The sequence below is a fragment of the Astatotilapia calliptera genome, chromosome 1, assembly GCF_900246225.1.
Source record: "Astatotilapia calliptera chromosome 1, fAstCal1.2, whole genome shotgun sequence".
NCBI classification, from domain to species: domain Eukaryota; kingdom Metazoa; phylum Chordata; class Actinopteri; order Cichliformes; family Cichlidae; genus Astatotilapia; species Astatotilapia calliptera.
In genome coordinates, this window is record NC_039302.1 from 40456621 (window position 1) to 40475384 (window position 18764).

General features: G+C 39.2%; 1 protein-coding gene across 1 annotated transcript in view; it reads left to right on the forward strand.

The window, feature by feature from the left end:
- Nucleotides 1–18764, forward strand: part of LOC113027985 (protein kinase C-binding protein NELL1) — a 309284-nt gene that overhangs the window by 83940 nt on the left and 206580 nt on the right. Inside the window, exon 5 of the mRNA XM_026177879.1 lies at nucleotides 13039–13135. Coding sequence (XP_026033664.1) covers nucleotides 13039–13135 — 97 coding nt within the window. The remainder of the gene's footprint in view (nucleotides 1–13038; nucleotides 13136–18764) is intronic.

An 18764-nucleotide genomic window follows, 5' to 3' on the forward strand; every position in this document is an offset into this window, starting at 1 on the left:
TACTTTGTTATTCAGTGTAGTACAGCTGCACAGCACGAGATGAAAATTTGGCTCCTTTGTTCCAAATAGCAACAAATTTGTAATGTCTAACTGGGCCAGCTGTGAGCTGATAAAGACTGCATGTTACATCAGCTTCCCAAGGTTCTCCCTACATACAGTGGTTGGGATTATTAGCACACGGTTGATTGTGTCTTTGAGCAATCGTATTTCTTTTTGAAATTCCCTGCTGTACAATTATCATAGAAGCCAATGGATAGTGGGTCAAGACAGACTTAGAGGAGCAGATGCATGAACAGCATGTGGGAACATGGCAATGGAAAAGCATTTACAGTATGTGGCCTGAATTAACCAGAGGCTAAGTGAAAAGTTGCTTTAAAAAAATGTTTTTTCTGGCCCAAAATTTTTTGCCAGTTGCGTCATGCTTCTTTTTCTCTGTCTGACTTGTGATGGTTGTGTTGAGTGATGTTCTAATTATGCTTTCAAAACAGCTGAATATCAGGGCTGATTGCTAGTTGCAACACAGAGTCTGATTAACTGTCGGAAAATTCGTACAAAATAGAAGATTATGCAAATAATATAAAACTGACTTTCTAACCTGCCTGACACATGGGAAGGTCAGATAGAGCTTGCATGGAAGAAATGCTGCAATGTTTAGTTCTCTAATTGATTTGTTTGTAAACACATAATATCATTTTGATCAGAACAATTGCTCATATAATTTACAGGCAAATTACCAAAAATTCTCTGATTGTAGCATCCCAAATGGAACCACAGATTGAAGCTTTTTCTCTGTTTTGTGTCACATTACAGAAAACATCCAATTTGTAAAGTTGCCTGTTGGTTTAGCAATTTAGAGATGACAAATTAAGAACTTAGAATTTGGACTTGCTTCCTGGTTTATATTTAAATAATCGGGATAAATATTTGATTTGGAAATGTGTTGTGATGTGCTCTTTCTTCTCCTTTGAGTGGAACTATGTTCTCCTTTTTTGTTTCCTTGTTTATCTTATTTATCTTTCCATTGTAGTGAAGTTACAGCTTCTCCAGTGCTTCAAATATGTGCAGTGGGTCTGAGAAGTACACTGTTCCTTACAATCGAGAGGAGGAAAACCTTTAATACTTTTTTGCTTTTCTGAAGCCATCGTGATCTACTTCACATCTATACAGTTTCAAAATAAAATATATATTGGCCATCTCACTACACACTTAGCTAATGAAGGAAGACGGACACTTGGAGCTCTCCCCCTTAAAGATCTCATAATAATATGATATTTCTTTTGTCCAGCAGCCAGACAATGACACTCTGCTTTGCTCATTAAAGAAGCCAGTGAGCTGGAAGGGTTTTTTTTCTTACCTGTTAAGCAGTTCATCTGCCCAGCCAAAACTATCATTAGGATAAGGGCGGGAAAAAAATCCGTTAGAGTGGAATGGGACATTAGGTTAATGACAGAGGTGCAAGGAAGCTAAGTTCTTATGAAAATATGGTTTTGTTTCCTTTTGTATTTCCCAAATATTGCAGTGTGATGTTTCTATATAAATTATACAGGTTTTAAATGATAGCCAAGCCCTTCTTATATTAAAAGTGAGAAAGAATATAAATGTTACTCCAAATGAGGAATTCAGGTATACCTTTTTAATTTCCTGTGAAGGGCAGTGCCGCTCAGCAGAGCAGCAACCATTCATTACTTTATTACCTGATCACTGACGCCCCAGCTAAGAGGAGGGTACTCTGCCAAGAATAATAATGAGTTAAAATCAGGTTAATAATGCTACATGACGCTGTCTGTAACCTGTAACCTTGGCACTGATGACCTTGTTGTTGGCAAGGTTTCCGCTGGAGACACAACATCTCTGACAGGAAAGCTCTTTTGTTTGACTGCGCTGGTGTATTGTCCCAGCTTCATAGGACACACAGTGAAAGCAGATAGGAAATTATATGTGGCCTCTGGGTCTTTAATCAACAGGGTATTTCCAGCAAAATAAAATGCGTTTAGATCATGGGTGGCTGTTCTTCCAGGGCAGCAGCTCGTACAAACCTCTGAGTAATTACTCCTCCTGCACTTGGCAAGCTAATGAAGGAAATTTTTAAATGTCAATGAAGTGGTGGTGGTTGTAAAGCCTTTTCTTCATTTGATTTTCTGCAGTGTGCTCTCCATGTGAGTCAGGCTACACAGAGCCATCTCTAACATCCGACTGGGATTTACAATCAGTGTTGCAATCCAGCCATTCGAATGACGCAACTGTTAAAAGCGAATTATTTTCCCTCTGGGCGCACTTATCACCTGAGATTAATTTAAGGCGTGAACTGGTAAACTAGCAGTCCTGATGTGAATGCATCTGGTGCTGATCAACTTTTTTGTGGTGCTGCTTGCATCAAAACTATTTCCCTCTGATCTAAATTTTTAATCAGAAAAATCCTTTAATCATATGTGTCGGTGTTGGTACAATTATTTGATCCCCTGCTGAATTTGTAAGTTTGCTCGCTTCCAAAGAAATTAACAGTCTCTGATTTTATTTTAATGAGAGAGACAGAATATCAATGAAAAATCCAGATGAAAAGTTGTAAGGTATTTTTTTGTAGTTGGTAACCAGGTTTGCACACTTGAGCAGGGGAAACCCATTGTTACTAATGTTGGTCCCAACTGCCTTTCTCATGATCATCCTCACCCCCACGAAGCAAGATCACACATGAAGCTCCAGACCAAGGGACATCAGTGGTCATTCTCTTTTCTAATAATCACTCCAGCAGTGGTTACCTTCTCACGAAGCTTCATGCTAATGGTTTTGTAGGCCATTCCAACCTTGCTCAGGTCTACAGTCTTGTCCCTGGCATCCACTGTCAGCTCTTTGGTCCTGCCCTTGGTGGTGGAGAGGTTGGAATGGAAGAACCTGATTCTGTGGATAGGTGTGTTTTATGACTTATTTTCATGGGCACACAGCCAATCTGTGGAAGCCAGAATTCTATTTGGGTTACATAAGTTAAATAAACTGGGAGGAAAGTTTTAAAACTGACTGACATTAAAAGATAATAGTTAGGGTGCATTCACACCTGCTGTGTTGAGTCCGTTTAAATCAAACTCTTGTTTTTTTTTTCCAAGACCCTTTGGAGTAGGTTGTTTCAGTCTAGTTCCAAATGAATGTTTATGGTGTGAACTTGACCAGACCTCAACCCAAATTAACTGCTAGATGTAATTAGCAAGTTTGAGCTAAAAACGAAAGACAACAAATTGCAACCAATCTGAGTCAGTCTGCACAGATGAGCGCACTCCGCTGGTTGTATTGAGTTTATATAGAGGTTGATGAGCAGCTACATCATTTTACAGCTAAATCTCTGTCCTGCAGCAATTCCATCATTACAGTATTTGTGGAGGAAATGTTGTTTCAAATTGGTTTGGGCTGGAACGTGGATATCAATAGTTCATATGAATTTATTTTTAATGTGAATTTCTGTCTATGTCGACACCTACAGATTTTTTTTGTCAAGTTATCACTATATTATCAACAGATTGCATGCACTGTAGTTCTCAAGTTGACCTCATTCTAGCAAACTGATAGCAGACTGACTCCATCTTACTGTCTTTCATTGCCATCTTGACCAAAGTGGGTTTTAAAACAGCAACTGACAGCGAGTAGTCTCAGACCTGATTCCCATCTCCAAAGCAACCATTTCAAAGGCAACAAAGTAGCAAGTTCACTGTGCACAGTAACAATGTGATGTGCAGGCTAATCTGATATCTACTCTAACAACAAAGAAAGACAGTTCATTGATTAGTAGGAACATGATATTGCTTCTGTTGACATTGTTTTCACTTTAAAGTGAGTCCTGTTTAAAACAATACATTTGAAGCTCAATGCAAAAACATATACTGTATACCCTGTAAAATTACAAACAGCTAATGCCTGCAGTAAAGCAATGCTGTTTTGTATCTTCATCAGGCCCCTGGTATGACCCACTCTTCACTAATGTATTACCCCCTGCGAGTTTACATGTTGACCCTCATATTAATCATTTGTTTTTGCCTAGAACAAGATAACATGCCACTTTAATCCTCTGAACATCATTATCTCTTTCCAGCCATCCATTTTCTTAACTGCTTTTCCAATTCAGGGTCGCGGACGGGCCAGAGCCTATCCTTGCTGACATAGGGTGAGAGTACAATCTGGACAGATTGCTAGTTTATCACAGGACTGACACAGCTCACAGGGCTACTACGGATCATTAACTCCTTTTCTTTTTGTAAAGTGTGAGCCAATGTAAACTATGCTAAAAGGAAATCATCAGGACACTGGAAGCTTTCTCCTTGTTTCGTTATTTCTTTGCACTCCTGCTTAATATTCGAAGCTGCTGATGCCATATTTTTGTCTGCTTTTATATGATGGATATCTACATGCAGCCATCATGGCCTGTGCAATGAAAAGTGTTGTCACTCAAATATTTGGCTTTGTTTTCAGGGACAGATATGAGGCTGTTAGTTCTCCCAGTAGTTTTCTTGTTTGAGGTTCACCGTTGTTTTGTGTCCAGTGTGATGGAGTGTGTCATTACCGCAGCCTTCCTCTGTTGAGCTCAGCAGGGTCCAACACACCTCCTTCAGGCAGGTGGTCAGGCTCAGGCCCCTGGTGGTGAGGACGAGGAAGAGAAGAGGAGCTTTATACTCCAATGAGACCCAGGGGACACGCACACAGCCATACATCCACATCTTACCATCCTCACCATCTTAGTGTCTTTCTTTTTTTAAGTATATCTGCAGATACAGTACAGTAGTAGTGCCTTATCAGAAAAGGACACAAGGTTCTATCACCAGATAAGGTCATTGTTGAGGTGAAGTAATTATAGATATCTGACAACATGGTAGCAGGCATGCGTTTCCTCCGGGAACTGGGTGACAATGCTAGATTAGACTCTATCTTCATATACATACTTGTAGGCAAAACCAGTCATCCCCCCCCCCCCCCCCCCCCCACACACACACACACACACACACACACACACACACACACCAACAGGGAGGTAAAAGAAAAGAATTTGGGTCGTTTTATCCATTAAACATGATACATCTGCCATCTTGTGAGGATATGTTCTAGTTTCATGGTAGCAGTTTCCTTTTTCAGGGAAGATGCTCCAGTCCCTTTCATTTAGTTTTACCCTCTCCACTTCTCCCTTTTTTCTCTTTTTTTTTTTGTACACATTAAATAAAAACAAAAATCAAAAACACTGTTAAAAGAATCAACTTTCTTCCCTTAAGGTTTTCTGACTCTTTGTGATTACTTGGCCTGGATTTAAAAGCGAATGGGAATATCGATTCAAATCACATGTCTGCCATCACAGAGCATAATGGCAGCATCTTTCAACCACTGTGGGTGGCAGAGCTCCAGTCTGAGCTGGTAAAGTTCAGTTCATTTTCAGCACTTAAGAGGCATGAGAGAAGCTTACAGATGCCCTTTTAGAAGTAGAGGCTGCAATGACAGCTGCCCAAATTTGCAGCAGTACTTTCACTGAAGTAAAAAAAAACCTGGGAAACAAGAAAGAAAACCAGCACGTTATTTCACAGCCCGATTCACCATCCTCACACCACCGCGGACCAGTGATGCAGAGGATATGATATATTGGGTGTATCGAAAAGTATTTCAAAATTCTGTAATTCCATAGTTGCCCACTGGTAATGATTAAAACAGTCTATTATCAGAATCAAAATACTTTATTGATCCCTGGGGGAAATTATTTTTTTGTTACAGTGCTCCATTATATTATACATTAACAAGACAGACAATACGCTAACTAAGAATAGTACAATATATACATATACATAAAGTCAATTATTAATAAATAGCTGAAAAAGAAACATGTGTAGTTGTAGCAGTAAACTACTATTAAAAAGAGCAGATTTGTGACTTTCATGGGTGCTGGTAGGTAGCATAACAACACCAGTGGCTGCAGTGACTCCAGATGTGTTTACAAAAGTATGAGATGACTTTCACTATCATATGGACATGTCACATGTGAACATTGGACATTTTGTGTGTAAAAAACGATTTTTAGCCATGTATTTTAAAATTTACTGTAAGTTTCTATGTCCAATGTTTTTTTAAATAGCCTTTTTAAAGGCAGATGATTGTTTTTGATAGAGCTAGTATTTATATTTTCTTTTTGTAGCACTTGAATTTCATATTAATGACATTTAAAAGAAATATTTTTGCATCCTGAGCACCCTGTATTACATGTAGTCAATGTATTGGTCAGTTCGGTTCTCAAACTCTATTAAATACATGAAAAAACAGCACCATAAAAAATTACAAATTAAAGGAAAATATTTTCTGAATATTCCTGAATATTTTGGGGTCATTTAGTTGATCATTTACCTTAACTTAGACTCCTGGTGTGGTTAAAATATTAATAAAAAATGCAGAATAATGTTTGACTGTGTGTAGATGCCAATTCAATGAAATTTCCCCCCAAAATTGCACATGTCAAACTAATCCAGACATTTAGCCTGTAGTCCACAAACATAAAAAACAAATATATGTTGTTATATTTTTAAATATTAAAAAAAAGATAGTAGGGTGTACTCTGGACATAAAAGTTTGAGAAACTGAAAGAAAGGTGGACAGGTAATGGTGTACCATTTAAAAAAATCTTTACACTTTAAAAAAAAGTACACAGAATTAAAAATAAAATGCCAGAAATATCAAACTGACAGTACACAGGCAGAGAAGCGTAGGGATATGTCGAAACAAACAACCAAACACCTTCACTCAGGTTGGTACCTAAATGAATGAAAGCACCACGCATGAAAGAATTTTACTTCCATTATTTTTATGTCTTTATAGGAGTATCTCACATGTCCATGTGTCTGCATGAATAAATTACAGCTGCTGTGCTGTCAGATCAGTGCAATTCCTCAGCATGACCAGAATTTGTCATTGTGTGGAAGGCAATATAGCAGCTTCATGACCTGTGTGTATGTTTTTGGTGTGTGTGCATACTTTTTTAATGCTTCCTATATTGGTTGACAGCAGTTCTGCTACAACAAACCAGATGAGATTCAAGCATCTGTTTTTTCAGACATAACCTCTAGAAGAGGAGAAGTGGGTGAGCGTGACAGTGGGCAGTTGAGTGGCAGATTACTTCAAATTACAGGAAAATTATTTACAAGTATATGTGTATGTATTGTTTCCCAAATTGGAAAATTTTGAAATTTTGAAAAGCAATTTCCTACAGAGGTTTTTCAAAGTAATGCCTCCAAAGGGACAGACATGCAAATGTTCCACTTTCTCACTTTATGTGTATGTATAGTAGAGACAATGATATGCTGTGTGAGACAGTCAATACATCTTAGCACCTAGAATCACTGCTGTCACAGAGGTGCTACTGAGAGATGAAGTCACATAATCATTCCCTTGTGATGCCAGGCTCTCTGTTCTGAAGCATCCTAAGCACTGTATATAAAGGAGGAACACAACAGTTTTTTCTACCTATAGCTAAGGGAAATGACTTATGTGAACTGTAATGCAAATTTTAGGGGGTTCAGCTACAGTTATTGTAATTTTACACACAGGTACAAGCATATCTATGGAACATACAGTACACTGGCATGAAGAAAAGTGCTGATCGCAGAACTCTTCTTGCACAGAACAGTAGAAATCCACATGTAAATGAGCTGGAATTCATATCCAATCAGAATAAATGGACTGTAACTGAGAATCATCCCAATTATTATGAGCACATTACAGTTAGTAGGGCATAATTTGTATTCACAAAGAAAGGGTTGTCTCGTGTTAATTCTTGTACATTTTGCTCACAATACATCCCCTTTTCCCTGTCCACATAGACTGTGATGTGGATTGTTTAATACACCTGTAGTCTAGCATGATAGCACGATGAAAGTGTAGGCTTGGCTTACACAGAACATTGCACATTATAGACAATTCGTTCTGAGCAGCAGCATACAGAAAGTGTCTCAAGGACTTCTTAGATTGGGTGTAGACTGTAATGTTGGTCATCATTTGTGTATATTGTATATACTGAATATATTTGGTTGTGATTCCAAAACAGTCGTTTGTTGGAATGTGAAAGGGTGTCACAGCATGCCCACTGAAACAGTTTTATGAACAAAGACTCAACAAAGTCTTACAGTGCCTAAATTTATAAAGATTCTCCTGGTGTGACTGGTGCTACAAACACCATCTACAACCATCAGGAATGTAGCTTGATCAAAAGATTCTGGCTCTATTCTTTGAAAAAAAAGATCGGGTAAAAAGTACAACATGAAATGAAACCAGTAGTAGACTCATTTATGGGTACAATTGGAAGTGCAAAACAAACATGTAGATATATGATCACCTAGAAAACACATTTTCAGTCTGAACACGTTTGTTATGAAAGCTGTTTTCTCTTGGTTGTTTTAAAAAGAAAAATCAGGTTTCGTGAGCTCACTGGACTATAATATGATAAGCACCCTGAAACCCAATCTAGGTTACGCATACACACTGGGAACGTTTTGCAGTTTTTTTTTTCTTTTTTCTTTTTTAGTTGCCTGCAACAGTCACCAGTAATCTGCCACCCGCCTTCAGTGACTTGGCATTTCCCAGCTTGTGCTTTTGGCAGGGGATAAACTGAGAGCTTTGAGAATTATGTCCCATGGTGAGTCAAGTGATTCAAAAGGGACATTAACTCCCAATTTCGGACTTCATCTCTCTGCCAGAAGAAAGACACAAACATGACAGAAAATGTCTCAGGCTCAAATAGTGGAAAATTGAAAGTGGTCTGGAGTTTAGTGTGGTTGGCAGATATTGGCGAAGCAAAAGTGATGGCTGTGATTGAGACTGTTCTTTTGAAGTAAAGCTACGAAGGCTGTCAGACCTAAATAGATTGTCTAAATTTTGAAGAAAGAAAATATCTTTTTTGGATTTTTTTCTTTTTTCTTTTTTTTTTTTTTTGCTTTATTGAGATTGTGAAGGCAGACAGACGTGGCTTTTTCTTAGCCTTTGAGGCTTAATATTTCTTTATATTTACTTTTATCAGTATTGAATATGAACTTTGGATGCAGTAAACCAGTATTGCTGAAATCCTGACTGCCCAAGATTACATGTACTTTATTCAGTTCAGTCAGTAAATTGTTGAAAATGAGGCGGTCTGGCAGCTTATTGAAATTGACTGTCAACAAAATATGTGCTTTGCGGTACGACGTAGATATATACAGCCATATATACAGCCTGCCATACGGTGCTTCCACACTTCCAGCAGGCCATAAGGTGGTACTTTCCACATTTCAGAATTTTCTCTTCACCTCAGCCACTCCATTACCATGAATGATACCGAGTGATTCCACAGCTGCCTGACTCTTTCTTCTATGTCTTTATGTGACTCTTTCTTATTTTAACTCTTGGTGATGTATAGACAGACAATGATAAAGGTTAACTGGAGCTATGTTACATTTTTACTGGTTATGGCTCCAAGTGGTGAGATGGCTCCAATGGAGACCTGTTACGACTCATAGCAGCAACTACAATTAGAAGGGGGTCCTGTTATGGCTGTGGCTTAGGAGGTATAGCAGCTCATCTGCTAATCTTACTGACTGCTCCAGTGTGCAAGTATCCTTGGGCAAGCTATTGAACCCCAAATTGCTTTCTGGTGCATCCAGTGGAGTGTGAATGCTAGATAGAAATGACTTAGATGTAGAGAAAGGGTAAATGGGGAAATGAGGCACTTTGTATAAACTGTATAAAGTGCTCAAGTAAAGTAGAAAAGCACTATGTAAGACCTTTTCCATTTATTGCTAAACTTTGTCTGATTTTCTGGGGGGGGATTTCTCTACCAAAATCTATCTCTGCCCTGCCCTTCGGGCTATCATAGGAAGGAAAAATATATGTCAATGCTTTTGCATTCTTTGGGAAATGTAGCTGGGTAATTATGTCATTGGCATCGGTGAGCCAGAATTTGCACTTGTTTTTTGCTTTCACTTTGCAGTCGCGCGAACTGTGTATTGAGAGCGACAGCACTGATTGGTGAGTGACTATCATTTACGCACCAATTCCTCTGACATCGTCTCATCAATCGATAGCTTACTATGCAAACATGACAAGTGAAATCTCCCGCAGCAAGCTTAAACATGTGAGAGGTTGATCGCGCAGAGAATCGCTGAGCGTTATGTGAGTGCCTGTGTAAAAGCAGCAGGATATATATTTTAGTTCTGCTCAGCCAAATAAGACAGGTCAGGGTGAAGAAGTGACCACAAAACGGAAAGGTTATGACAAATCAGACTATAAGGCAAAAAGAAAGTGCAGCTTTATGGTTTCATGGACAAAAGAATTCTCTGTGGCTGCAATATGATGAGCTAAATAACCAGGGCTGCACATAAGAGGTCCGCAGGTGCGCATTTGCTGTCAAAACAAAAAACGGGCACAAGATAAGAAGTTACAACGCATGTTTGCGTACGTAAGATTTTCAGGAGGAGGTCAGACATTTGTTTAGAACTCTTAAAAATGTCGAAGAAGCTCCTTTAAGCAATTACTGTGATGTTCCTCCACCTCCAAAGAAATGTCAGAAGGAATCCGAACCACAAAAGAAGCGCGTATTCTCGGAAAAGTGGTTGCAGGAGGTGAGCTGGCTTCAAACAAATGATGAACGCACAGAGATGTGGTGCAGAATGTGCCGTGAAAATCCCACTCTAGTGGACAAAACAGTGCCTTTTAACTGGACGCAAACGCGCGTTGCAACTTCTTATCTGGTGCGCGTCTTTTATTTTGACAGCGAATGCGCACATGCGGACCACTTTTGTGCACCCGTGTAAATAACATAATGTTCTGCCGGGTGTGTTGTTGGTTTTCTCTCGATTTCTGAGTCGACAAGCACCTTTGTTACTGGGACCAGTAATTTTAAGAAAGGCCCCATTAGAACCCATGAGAAATGCAAGAAATGCATTATTGCTCAGTCTGCAATATCTTTCCCAGAACAAACACCGATTGCAAATAACATACTAAAAATAAACTTGAAAAATCTGTTTAGAACAGCGTACTATGTTGCAAAGAGTGAACTACCACTGGCACAATTTAGCAGTCTTTGCAAACTTCAAAAAGCAAATGGCCTCGATCTTGGTTCCACTTGTCTCTTACCCGTGACTTCAGTGGAAATTTCAAATTCAGGATCTGACAAAGACTGATTCATGTCCTACACAGTTCTTACAAGTTCATAGAAATTTCTGTTCAATTAGAACCAAGTATTTGAGTTGATGATTGTAATTTTTATACAATGTTGTAATTAGTGTTTCAACAATTTTTTGATTAATGTTTTGTTTCTGTTACAATATTATACTTTAATGTATAATATTGTAAAGGAAACAAAACATCAATCAAAAAATTGCTCTCTTTTTTATTCGGGCTACTTAAATTTATTTTGGGCTACCAAAAACTGAAGAGTCCCTGCCCGAAGGGCTACCAGGGATTTTGAAATTTTGCGAGCCCTGCACCATGGTAAATATATATAAATATATAGAAACACAGTCACTGCAATTATTCACTGATAAAGTGTTTTGTGCGCTTGACTACAAAACTTTACCCGTTTTCATGAAATCCTGGCGAGAGACGTGCACCATTAATCACACTTTACCCTATGCTAACTAATATATGTCCTGTGACAATCAGCAGCCAGACTGCTAATACACCCGGAAGCACATCACTGTTCTAATTGTCATTGCTGTTCTCCAATGTTCCTTGTGTGAAACTCCCAGTGTTGATCGCTGCTGAGCTGTTGATAGGAAAAGGTGAGGGAAGACAAAAACAGCAAGGTTGGATTTTGGGAAAAGGCTGGGTTGAGGGGGGAAAAAAGGTATGATCACATAACCTCTACATTCTGTATTGCGGCAACATCTTGCCCTGCAGGTGGGAAATCAAACACTTATGGTAAAAATAGCCTTGAGATACTGCACCACTTTTACCCCAGCATGGAAAAAACAAAATATGTGTTCATGTCACAACATATATTTAACAAAATCAATGAATGCTAATCTACCCACTATGTTAGGTTTTTATTTTATTTTATGTTTTATTTTATTTTTTTCACAAGAAGCTGTCGTAGCCACGATTTGCTAGCATTGTGCTAAACAGAAGTGTTGTTTTGTAATATATGGTCCTAAAAGAAAGCAAAATTGTTACTACTTTCAGTAAACTCTGTGGGCTAACATCCAGGAAAGTTCAAAGGTGCGTCAGTTTGGATACTTAGTAAGTAGTGCTGGTGTACTGCCACTGTTTTCGGTAGGGTAGTGAACAATTATAACTAGGCAGGCCTTTGTCCACATCTAATTTTAAAGTCCTAGTTTTTCCTGTTAGGCAGCTAGCTAGCGTTAGCGTCGCCATCAATGCTGATGTTTGTTGTTTTAAAATTTGACCGATACTCCATTGCCCGCTAAAAAAATTAACTGGAACCATTGCTACATGTAGCCACCCACACTTGTCTATGTGAACTAAAGTATGAAGTCATAACTGCAAGTCTAAGTATGGAAGTATGAGATTTGAGACAGAACACAATAAAGAAATCAGCTTTCTACTCATATTGGCTCCTGTTGTGAGAAAGAGGAAGGAAAAGCTGTCAAATTATTCTCTGACATCCTCAAAGAGGCCCATTGCAGCCCACTGGCATCTGTAAGCCCACCTTACTGGAAGGAATAAATGGTGCCGAATGACACTGAGGATGTTTGCTTTGATAATGCCAAAGCCTGTTTGTGTCTGTGTCAGGAGTCGGGCGGTTAATCCAGCCTACATTCCAGGTCCTGATATCAATGCCGTGTTTGAGAACCGTTGGGTGAGACTTGCTGTCATGCTTGAGGAGAGCAGCCGTTGCTTTACACTGTCTGCTTTCTATGAAAGGAAGGGGGTGTATGGGAAGGAGCAGGGACACATATTCTGTCGGATTTACTTTTCTATTCAGTTGCGTTGGATCAGTACCTCGTTCCAGGCCAGCACAAAAAGAGAAACCTTTCTGTATCTGTGTTGTTATCAAATCATAATTGCTTTTTTCTTCGTCTTTTTTTTCCTGTTTTTTTGCAGAATTTATGAGCGGGTGATAGACCCTCCCCAGATGGAGCTCACCCCAGGCAGTGGAGTGTGGCTTGGCCAGCATAGCCACAGGCATGGTCTGTTTAAGGTAAGACTCCACAGATAATATGCAGACTTTATGCACCTTAGCATGTTTCACATTCAACATTGCCAGGTGTAATTGGGCAGATTTACAGTAGGTTGTGTGGGGGAAGAACGCCCGCTGTAAGATGCAAGAGTAAAGTATGGAGGGCTTACAGAGGAGCTGCAAAAAGCGCAGCTTGAGCTTTTCCTCCCTTGTTTCCAAGCCCATCACAATGATGTCGATTTTTAATCTGTGCTTGTTTTCTCCAGCTTCTGCATGCATTCGCAGCAGGGAGCAGACATGGCAGGGAATCACAAGGACATGCACATTCCCTTGATATTCCTACCTCTACTGCCCACCCGTCATGCAATCAATGGGCCTTTTTTGTCTTTGTAACACTGATTAGCCAATAGGCCCTTTTGTGGTGTGATTTATGTCTCCTCTTCATGCTTTGACACTATCGCTGCTGCACATGAGCACCATTCCTTCTCCGTTTACCTCCTTCATCCCTTCTTGCATCGACACTTCAAGGAACTCCTTCTTTTAGTCAAAGACTCTGGTCTTGAAAGACAGAGCCCCATCAGGCAGTTCCCTACCTGCAGTCAGCTCGGTGCCTTCCATGTGCAGGGAGCACTAAAAAGTGTTTGTCAGCAGCCAAGACAGAGTGTGGAAGAGCGAAAGCTTGTGTGAAGAGACTGAGGGAATGAGGAAGTTCTCCCTTCAGATTGACACAAAGTTAAGATGAGAGATCGTGTCTGACAAGTGCAGTAGCTCATTGTATCAGTGACCTGCTGCTTTGTGCATGATAAAGGTTATTTAGAGCTGCACGTTTCCCCTCCTGTTCACATCATTAGTTGTTACAGGAAAAGTGACGTTCAGATGTCTGAGACCTCCAGATGCTATTCACCTTTTCTTGAAAATGTAGTGCTGTTATTTTTTATATTGCAGCTGATAATATTAGATGAACAATTCAAAACCCTGTTTTCTTTTTTGATTGCATGGAATTGACACATTCAACTCATACTGCTACAACTTTTTTTTTGTTCATGTTGTTCCAAAGAGCTTCTTATGAAGTCAAGAATCCTTAGCTTCCTGTGCTGCTCTCTTTGAACACTTCAGTGTAGCCACAATTTCACGCTTAGAAAACCCCTCTCGACTGATGACTCTTCCCCTGAATTCTTTTGCTATCTTTCCCACTATCACAGTGCTACTTAGTATGCAGCGTTTTAGCTGGAAACTTGAGGTGCAGCCATATTTTTAGCAGATGAACAATAGTTTATGTAGTTTTGTACAAGCCGGGCAGGTCAACGGAAGGCAATTCCTGTGAGGGATCCAGCTCAAAAGTGTCCTTTAGTCTGAGAGAATTAACACGGTCATTGCTGCAAATGCGTTTTGCGGTTTTAAAATAATAAAGAGATGCGTTCTTTATTTTACTGTTATTACTTATAGATGTCCAGCTGTATGATTACTTCCAGGCTTACATAGAAATGTAGGAGAATTTGGATCCTGTCTGTGAGACGCACTTGTATATTTTTCGCTGCCTGCATGCATACAGGTCACATGTTGCTCATAAAGCAACCTCTGAAATCGTAACAATGGTTTGTGTTCCAATTAGCATCCAAGGTCCTGCTAAAGGAGGCGAGTTACCTACTTACATTTAAACATTGTCTACTTCTCCTTTTCTTTTTAATTATTGTTCCTTTGATTGTGTTGTTGGAAAAGAAAATGTGGTTAAATATACCAGTTGTAAGCTGTTGTTTTTTTTATTCCCCAGTCTTTAACCCTTTAAAGCCGGTGGGAGTGGGCACGCTCCGTTTTGCGTAACTATTTTTAAATCCCGGTAGCACTACAACCACGTAAGCTAGCGCAATAATTTTTTTTGCATATGAAACCGGAGTTGTACTTACATCTTATGCCTAGGTCACAGTTTCCTTCCACGTATAGCTTTACAAAAACTGCATAAAAAGCACTTGCAGCAACAAAAAAATAATATTCCAGAAACACGCTTTGCCGATCCGATCAGCTGTTTGTAACACTTCCTACGTCCATCAGCGAGAACTATCACATGTCCGCCATGACCTGGCCGAAACCAGAAGTGGCGTCATTTTGCGGAAACGTAGTTTTTTACCATCAGGGCCTCATGAGCCTATACTGGTTTTTTTAAAAGTTATGTTTGACTTTATGACTTTCTGTGTCGTTTCTGGGATGCTTAGGACTGCTGGAAATAGTTTATTTTGATGCATATGCTGTTATTTTGCAAATTTGCAGTATAATATTTATTTTTGTTTTTCCTGCAGTATATAAAAATTGGTGTATTTCAAAAATAAAACTATGAAGACACTCAAAATAAAGATACTGTGGTAGGAAACTATTTTGTGCAACTTTTTTGTATTTACATTTTTGAGGGATAAGCCTCTTAAATTTCTCTAACTAGAAATATATGTTAAAAAAAACAAAAATGATTTTCAATTTTTGTGTAGTTTATTGCACTTTTTTTTGCAATTTATGTAATTACTATGCACTTAATGCAAACATTTTGTTAAAGATTTGGGCTATAATGGTTGTATTGATGTATAGCAACTTGAAATGCTCCCAAAAATGGCACTACAGCATGTAAAAATATAATATAAGCTCTGGGGGACTTGGTTCTATGGTAGGTCTTAAAGGGTTAATATTTATATAACTGTATTTAAAGCACAGGGACACAGCATGCCTCCAACAATACACCATTGGTACCTCTAAGTCATTGGTTTAATCTGTGCACAAAGAGAATGTAGAAAGTTTGAAAATGTGGCATTGTCCAACTTGTTTGCTATTCTCCTCACACACTCCCTATTGCTCCTTCCTTTAACCTGCTAAAGACGAGAGGATAAACTTAGGTCTCCTCATGTCTAAAGCTGAGAAGGGTTTGTTGGGAAAGGGGAGAGGAAAAAAAATAAATAAAGAGGCGAGGTGAAGGGAAGAGAAAAATAGCCAAGAGCTATAGAAGTAACACTGCAGATAGAGATAGGGGGTGAAATAAAGCAGCAGCTGTAATCTATCGCATTCAGTGTGCGGGAATGGGATAATGATAAGATGGGCTAACTAGGCCTTTAAATAAAGCATATTGAGCCCTTGCAGTAGCTTGGGATGCTCTTCATCCTCTCAACACTCCTCCTCCAGGGAACCTCTCCATCTGAGGGAGCAACTGTAATAAATTATCTTTATCTAGAATCCATTGTGCCAAGGATGCTGACTCCTCAGAGACTCCGCAAGCTCGTTTGGAACCGCTGCTTTTGTGAAACGCTCTATGTTTCATGCACTACAGGACAATAATGAATCTAGTATGGACAATGATGGAAAGACTGAATGCATTACATAAGGCAGTGTGAAGTTTCAGGAGTCAGCGTCTCCTTTACCTTACCTGCGTCTCACTTTGTCCTCTGTTGCCCGGTTGTTTAAATTACTTTCTTTATCTTTTCTTCACGCACCTCATCTTTTTCAGTGCATCACTCAAACATTACCATTTTATCCTTTGATATGTTCGCTCTCTTCAACCCAGTATCAGTGGTAATACAGTAATAATACAATACAGGCTGGGGTTAATTCAGCCTACTTTATAATGGAAAATGGAAAAGAAACTCTTGGGATGAATGGGAAATTTGCACATTTTGGAATAAATTTGAATTTTTTGAAGAGCTGAACTTTAAAAAATCCTCTATATTTTCCTTGTAGTTGCTCTGCATTCCCTTGTTCATAGTTTAAGAGTAGGGTTTAGGGCTTACAGATTTTTATATCAGTGTATGAATCATTTGTATTTTTTCAATACTAGTTGCTGGACAGATAAATAAGACTCTGCCATTATTCATTTCTAAAGTTTCCTTACCATAAGCGCATAAAATAAATTCTCAACTCTTAAAACACGATTCTATGTGCTTAAATTCAGGTTAACGTCCTTGATATGTCACAGAGTGTGTTTATCAGGAGGGCTCCCATTAGGTTCTAGTGCAAAATAATTTTCCATGCAATTGGACGACTTTTACAGCTAAGTAAACTTTTCAAACATCATTGTTTGAAACTGAAGCTGAAGAAATTGTGTGTGCTCACAGCATAAGAGGTTCATGTGTGTGTATGTGGGTTGTTGGGTTTTTTGCTCAAAAACAGAACAATCCACTGTTTACTTGCCTATGTGTGGCATTACAGCAGGGTGTAATGAGCTGTCTCTCAAGTCTGCATATGGGGGTCAAAGTTTTTACTGTTCCTTTATGCCCTTTTGATAGGTCGATACAAACACAGTTAATAACATTTGATGACCTTCAGACCCCGCTAGAACACGGAAATGTCATGTTGTGCATGATCAAAGGGAGGAAAAAGTACTGCTGAATAAAATCTCTTCCAGGATAATAAACGTCTGTCAGTGCTGCCTGCAGGCAAAGCTTTGGCCAACCTGGCCTTGAGGGCGTCACTGAGTGAAATAAGTATTTGATACTCTATAACCCAGCTAGAATTTTAGCTCCCACAGATTGTTTGACTGACTGATTGTAATCTCAATCAATGACAGTCAATTGCAGATCTGTATCTCAACTCCTATATAAAGCACACATGTCTACAGGATCAATTTCTTCCATTTCCACATCTTCACTACTGTAGGCAAGACCAAAGAGCTATGAAAGGTAGTCAGGGACAAGATTGTAGAGCTACACCAGGCTGGAATGGCTGTAAGACCATCAGCAAGAAGCTTGGGGAGAAAGTGACAGCTGTCAGAGGGATTATCCAGGGATGAAAGAAATGGCCACCGATTGCCCTCAGTTTACAGCTCCATGAAAGATTATGGGACAAAACTATACAGGAGGAGCGTGTTAATGATCTGAAGGCAGTTCGGACCACAGTCCCCAAGAACGCCATGTTTGGAGGAAGATAAATGCTGGGTATTACCCAAAGAACACAAACCACACAGTTAAGCATGGAGGTGGAAATATTGTACTTTGGGGCTGTTTTTCTGCTACAGAATGACTTCTAATTGAGGAGCAAGTGGACAGCGGCCATGTACTGTAAAATCTTTGAAGACAACCTCCTTCCCTCAGCCAGAACACTGAAGATGGGTCATGAATGACATGAATGACAAGCAGCAGCCAGTAAACCTAAAGGATTTAGAGAGTTTCAGTAAAAAGGAGTGGGCCAAAAATCCCTCATAAGATGTGTGCAAACCTCATGACCAACTACAAAAAGCATCTTACCGCTGTGCTTGCCAAGAACTAAGTCATATTTTTCTTGCATATAAAATAGTTATTTCACTCAATGACATGCAAATCGGTTCATCACTTTTATGTAATGTGTCTTTTCTGGAGTTTTTGGTTGATATACTGGCTCTTTCTGTTTAAAATAAAACTACTATAAAAATTAGAGACTGTTCATTTCTTTGGAATTGAACAAACTTACAAATTGAGCAGGGGATCAAATAATTATTTTCTCCATTGTAATTTCATAGCAGTAATTGTTGAATAGACACATAGACACAAATACTTCCATACCTGGATGAGCACCACTTTCATCAGCCATATTCATTCCTTTTCCCCATCCTTAGTCAGAACCAAACTTTAAATCAATCCTTCCCTTGAATCCAAATCCCAAAGGCCAACCAAAGCTTAAAGGTGCCCATAGGTTGCATCACTTT